At 33.2% G+C, this 6,205-nt stretch overlaps 1 protein-coding gene across 1 annotated transcript; it reads right to left on the minus strand.

Annotated features, from left to right (window-relative positions):
• Positions 1–3,585: 3,585 nt before the first annotated feature.
• On the minus strand, positions 3,586–4,436 carry LOC120350179 (cytochrome P450 4g15-like). Its single transcript, XM_039422648.1, has one exon. It carries the CDS (start codon positions 4,396–4,398, stop codon positions 4,234–4,236), a length of 165 nt encoding a protein of 54 aa, XP_039278582.1. The 5' UTR covers positions 4,399–4,436; the 3' UTR covers positions 3,586–4,233.
• Positions 4,437–6,205: the final 1,769 nt, after the last annotated feature.

A 6,205-nucleotide genomic window follows, 5' to 3' on the forward strand; every position in this document is an offset into this window, starting at 1 on the left:
TGGTGTAAACTTTTTAAACTACATTTTCAAACAGCTGTTTATTTGATTAAACAAGGGGTCCAAGTGACTTGGATCCCTTGTTTACAGGACAACGGTTGCTCGTATCCATCAAATCTAATATAACATTGATTAAGCCATGTCACCCAGCAAAAGATACCTCAAAAAACAAATAGCGAATCAGATAATATTACAATGAGGTCATTAATCATTGTTCAATTGCTAGTAAATTTGATAGATTTATGTGTAGCTAGACAATAGAGTTTTGTTCGGTAAACAAGGGGTACAAGTGATACTTTTTATCACTATTTAGCTGATAAGAAAGGAGAACAATTTGAGACATGAAACTGTATGTTTGATTTGGTAAAAGTATAATGAATATTTATAGGAATAGGTGAATATGGATTAATGTAATTAATGTAAGTAAACTTAATGCTCAATTTTCTCGAAACTAACAATATGTCACTTGGACCTCTTGTATTATAACATCTTCATATGATAATTTATCCAGTTCCGTAATAATCTTTCCTTCTGATAAAAATATTTCTCAACTATTTCAAAAAAAAAAAATTGAATCAAGAATATTATAATTTTATTCCTTTAGCACTATTTAGTTCATTTGAACTTTTTTATTTTATTTTCAATCACCTACAGTATTAAATTTGTTTTTGAAATGTGAGAATATTGATTCTGATGGGCACGCATCATAAAACATATTGAAACCCTACCTATATAGAAATAGACACGGCCAGACATCTGTGTAATGCTGCATGTAGCAAAAGCTGCGAATTATTCGCAAGGGAATATTTCGCAACGCATTGGTTTGCGCCAGCACATACACCGCAATGCTATTACATTTCCGCACGGCAAGCTCTGCGAATTGAATTCGCACCGCAACAAAACTTTCGCGTTGGTGTGCGCCTGGTATAATGCAAGCAATGAATAATCCACTTGTCAGCTGATTGATTATAAATAATTATATAGTCTGATTAATCCTATTTTCAAAGTAGATGATATTTATAGTGATATCAGAGTATGAAATTCGTTTTCTTTTCATATTATCCTTAAAATGCAAAATTTCAAAAAACCTTGTGTAAACATCGACGACGCGCAATTGAAAAAGGAATATTCCTGCCAAATCTCATCGAATTCTATCAACGCGTTTGGCCGTAATCGCGTTACATACAGACAGACAAAAGAAAATCCGAGTTAAAACATAGACCTCACCACGGTATATAGAAGAAGATATTTCCATCTATAAATACCGTGGACCTCACTTCGTTCGGTCAATAATGTCTCAAGTGGTCTACCCCTTTTGAGATGTTTTATTAATTTACCACAACATGTTTCAACTGCTATTCATAGTCATTTTTACTTTCCTTGCCCTATCACCATAGGTGAGGAAAGTATTGATTTCCGAAAAATTAAGGTACCCCAATTTCTAAATTTCTATACGTTTCAAGGTCCCCTGAGTCCAAAAAAGTGGTTTTTGGGTATTGGTCCGTATGTGTGTGTGTGTGTGTGTGTGTGTGTGTGTGTGTGTGTGTGTGTGTGTGTGTGTGTGTTGTGTGTGTGTGTGTGTGTGTGTGTGTGTGTGTGTGTGTGTGTGTGTGGTGTGTGTGTGTGTGTGTGGTGTGTGTGTGTGTGTGTTGTGTGTGTGTGTGTGTGTGTGTGTGTGTGTGTATGAGTGTATGTGCGTCTGTGTACACGATATCTCATCTCCCAATTAACGGAATGACTTGAAATTTGGAACGTAAGGTCCTTACAATATAAGGATCCGACACGAACAATTTCGATCAAATATGCGATTTAAGATGGCGGCTAAAATGGCGAAAATGTTGTCAAAAACAGAGTTTTTCGCGATTTTCTCGAAAACGGCTCAAACGATTTTGATTAAAGTTATACCTAAAATAGTCATCGATAAGCTCTATCAACTGCCACAAGTCCCATATCTGTAAAAATTTCAGGAGCTCCGCCTCATCTATGCAAAGTTTGATTTTAGATTCTCAATTATCAGGCTTCAGATACAATTCAAACAAAAAATTACGAGTGGAAAAGATTGAGCATGAGAATCTCTACAATTAATGTTCAGTAGCATTTTCACCTAAAATTGAAAATAACCTCGAAATTCGAGAAAATGTGATTATCCAATTATTGCAAACTGTTGATTCTATTAAATGATTCACTATGAAGAGATAGCAGACCTCGTGTGTCTCCAGCGTTATTTCCCTGTTACCAGCAGCTGGCTCAAATCTTTGAATAGTAGACTTGTGATGCGCGAGAACACTAGCGTCACGTGATTAATTTTCATAACACGGCAAGGAAAGTTGTGTGAGTGCGCCACACCAGATTTTTCCATTTACATGAAGAATCTTAGTAAATTAAAGTAGCCCTATAAGGAAAGTGTATAAGTTTATACCTTCTTGGAGAAAAACTTTCTTTATTATAGCAGATAATTCAATACAGTGTACAGTATCATTATAACACATAGTTAAATATCATTATTCATCCCTTGCAATGTTTATACAATAATTTTGTACAATATTATTATTATTATTTTATAATATTCATAAATATTATGTCTTTTATTATTTGTTTTAATTTTTGTAATAAATGAATCTCAATTTCAATTCATTACATATTGTGTTGAATTTTTTAAATAAATTACTCTCAATTCATTACATTTCCTTATTCATATACAATGTATGAATATAGTAGGCCTATAGTAGTCTATAAACTACATTAATTTCTGCAAAAACATTACTTTTCCTGTGTTGCATATCTATATTCTCCCACTATTAATTTGAAACTTGAATTTTGAAATACTTATGAAGTGATAAATGCACTTTATCACCTTAGCTGTGTGGATCGTTTCGACCTGGTGTAGGTAATCAGGCTAAATAAACTAACTATCGTCACTACGTCACTGCTGTAAGTGCATTTTTCACTTTAAGTCGCGTTTACACCAAAGTTATTAACAAAATGTTAATAACATAATCCTTATAGATTCTATTATTAGATTGAATGGAACTTGACAAACATATTTATGTTCATCATGTGTATGATAAGCTGTGTTCAATCCAATAGCATCTATAAGGATTAAGTTATTAACATTTTGTTAATAGCTTTGGTGTAAACGCAGCTCAAGCGTTTTAAGAATCAAGTATAACATTTCCACTGAATTAGATACGGTACCACAGTTTTGTGTTTAGTATTATCATAGAGAACATAGCGTAAGTAGATATCTCATGGTATAGGGAATTTATGTAGCAACTTTCGCTGTTATCTCTAGCCGATTACCGTACTGTCGATTATTGTCAGTTTTCACTGTTTTGTTGGGGTGAGAGTGTATGAACGGCACAATTTGAGAGACTACCAGCGTCACACAGCTGCATGGGAAAAAATACGTGAACTATCGGCTTGTGATAACAGTAAAAGCGCCCTATACCATGAGATATCTACTTACGCTATTGTTTCTCTATGGTATTATACTGTACATTCTTCTTCAATGTAGCTGATGCAATTACGGTGCCTTCATAATCTACAATGAAAATTCTCTCAAAAATATCACTTTCTAAACAAATTAGGTGTGATTTTTGTGTTTGGTGTTGAGGTACCATATATATTCTTTGTTATTCATTTAGGTGCATTTCATTTAGTTATTGCATAACTGATGCAATAATGCCGTCTTCATGAACCATAATAATAATTCTTGCTAGAATAATATCACTAATCTTTCTCATTAAATAAGATATATCATTAATTTGTGTGATTGAGGTACTGTATTTATTTCTTCAATGTTGTTTTTTCTTATTAATTAATCACTTTCTGCTGTTAAAAAAACGACTAGCAGTCAGATATTTCACAATAAATTAATTAATCACTCACTGTGACAACTTTGACAACTGTGAGTGATTAATCCATTTATTGTAAAATATCTGCTTGCTTGTCGTTTTTTCTAACAGCAAAAAGTGTATTTATTTTTCAAGCTTATACAATAACCGTATCTTCATAGACAATAATAACTATTATTGAAAAAATATCGCTGAGATATATCAGTAACTTATGTTGTTAAGGTAAATAATTTTTGTTTTTCATTTAGGTGCTGCAACTGCTGGTGTCTTCATCTATATAATACATAAAAGCAAATGAACTATAATAACAATTCTTGCGAAAATATCACTCTCCCATTAGATTAGGTATCATTTGTGTTTGATGTTATCTATTTTTTGCAGTTCATTTGGCTGACGCAGCTGGTTTCCTGGGCTGCAGCTTGATTCTGAAGCCGTCGGTCCTCTTCAGTATGATATCGGCCTGAAGCACCCAGTCCTTCTCGGGGATCCCTGGCATCACGCGGAAGTTCCTCAGAACGGTCGAGAGGATCACCTTCAGCTTCAGCATAGCGTATTTGCGACCTGTAGGAAATGAACTTGAATGAGATCACTTGGAGCCAAAGACCTTAAAGAGATATAGACCCACAATGCCTATGCCTTCCCAATGATAGCTCTTACTTGAAGGCCGCCATTGGGGTATTTTAGCACGAGATATTATATATTATTTATTTGTGATACTATAGATCACAAAGGCATTGGTGGCATTGATATGTAATAATCTTATGGGTTGTCCCCTCAATGGCGGATTTCAATTCCAAGTACGACACTAGCGCTGCATGTGAGTCTATGCATTTTCAAGGTCTTTGCTTGGAGCAGTATTTTAAAAAAGTGAAAAAGTTATAACTTGGAAGAGTTTCTTCCTTATTATTGTCAAAGATCCAAAGTTTAATAAACAGAATATCTTGAATGAGATCACTATTGGAGCAATTTTTGAATGGTAAGAAAACGAATAGCCTATAAGTTGAATAATAAGTTCTATTTTTCTGGCTCTAAATGTTGTAAAATTAAGTGAAAATTTTTCAGTAAGAAAAGGAATAGCCTATAAGTTGAATAATAAGTTCTATTTTTCTGGCTCTAAATGTTGTAAAATTACGTGAACATTTTTCAATTATTAGTGATTTGAGTGTAATATTTTTGTTTTCTATCCAGTTTCTCAACCTTCAAATTTCAAAATGCTTAGTTCCTGTTGATTTGAGTGTAAAAGAACTAAATTTCAGAAAAGTGGAATCATAACCTCATTTCGGACTTTTAAATTATTATCTAAATTTGGGAGAGAGATAGTACAAGGAGTATTCTTAGTTTTTCTCTCCCATTCAGTGCTTTCTTGTAAAAATTAGAATAATAATATAAAAATAGTGTAAAAAAATAATGTGTAAGTGGAAGTAAATCAAATCAAATTATAACTATAAAGATAGATTGGAATATGGAAACAATAAAATATTGAGATGAATAGCTAGGAAGAATTTCTTCCTATAATTATAACCAAAAGAAACCCCAACGTTAAATGCTGTAAAACACCCGAAGACTTCTGCTACTGCAAATATTGACTACAGGGTAAACAGTTAGAAAAACTTGAAAGAAAAAGACGTTGATGTTGTCAATACCACTATATTTGTTCAAAAATTGATTCACATTACAGAACCTGGTTCATGGTAACACTATAGTGAGGTTCACGTTATAATGGCAGTGGATAAAGATAGAAGAATAGCGATGCCGATGATTCTCTTCATTAATTAATTATATTTCTACACTGTCGAAAACATAATTGGCATTGTTTTGGACGTAGAAAAGGATAGTACCACCGGCTTTGTCGAATGATAGACAAGGATAGCAAAACCAAAGTTGATCAAATACTGCCATTATAACGGGGACCTCACTATAGCACATCTTCAGCTGAACTATAATGTTGTTTGTTATTGTTGAAAGAATTAGTTCAGCTGAAGATTGATTGATTGATTGATTGAGTACTTTATTTATGTAGATTACAATATACCATAAATATAATATTACAATATACCATAACATAAAGATGTGGTAGGTGTTACCATGAAACTTCGTTCTGTAATGTGAATCAATTTTTGAACAAATATAGTGGTATTGGCAACATAGACGTCTTATATTCTTTCAATTATGGAGAAAAACCACAACATGTCATACCATATACAATCAAATTATTAGTTAGAAGAAAGTTATATGAGAGTTACCTACTATCCAAAAATTAATTGCCAGCCCGGGAATCGAACCCGGTACCTCTCAAGTGCTAGTCAGTCATACCAAATACACAAAACTGACAAACTCCAGATATCAGCGCTCAT

This window comes from Nilaparvata lugens, chromosome 3, assembly GCF_014356525.2.
Source record: "Nilaparvata lugens isolate BPH chromosome 3, ASM1435652v1, whole genome shotgun sequence".
In the NCBI taxonomy this organism is placed as follows: Eukaryota; Metazoa; Arthropoda; class Insecta; order Hemiptera; family Delphacidae; genus Nilaparvata; species Nilaparvata lugens.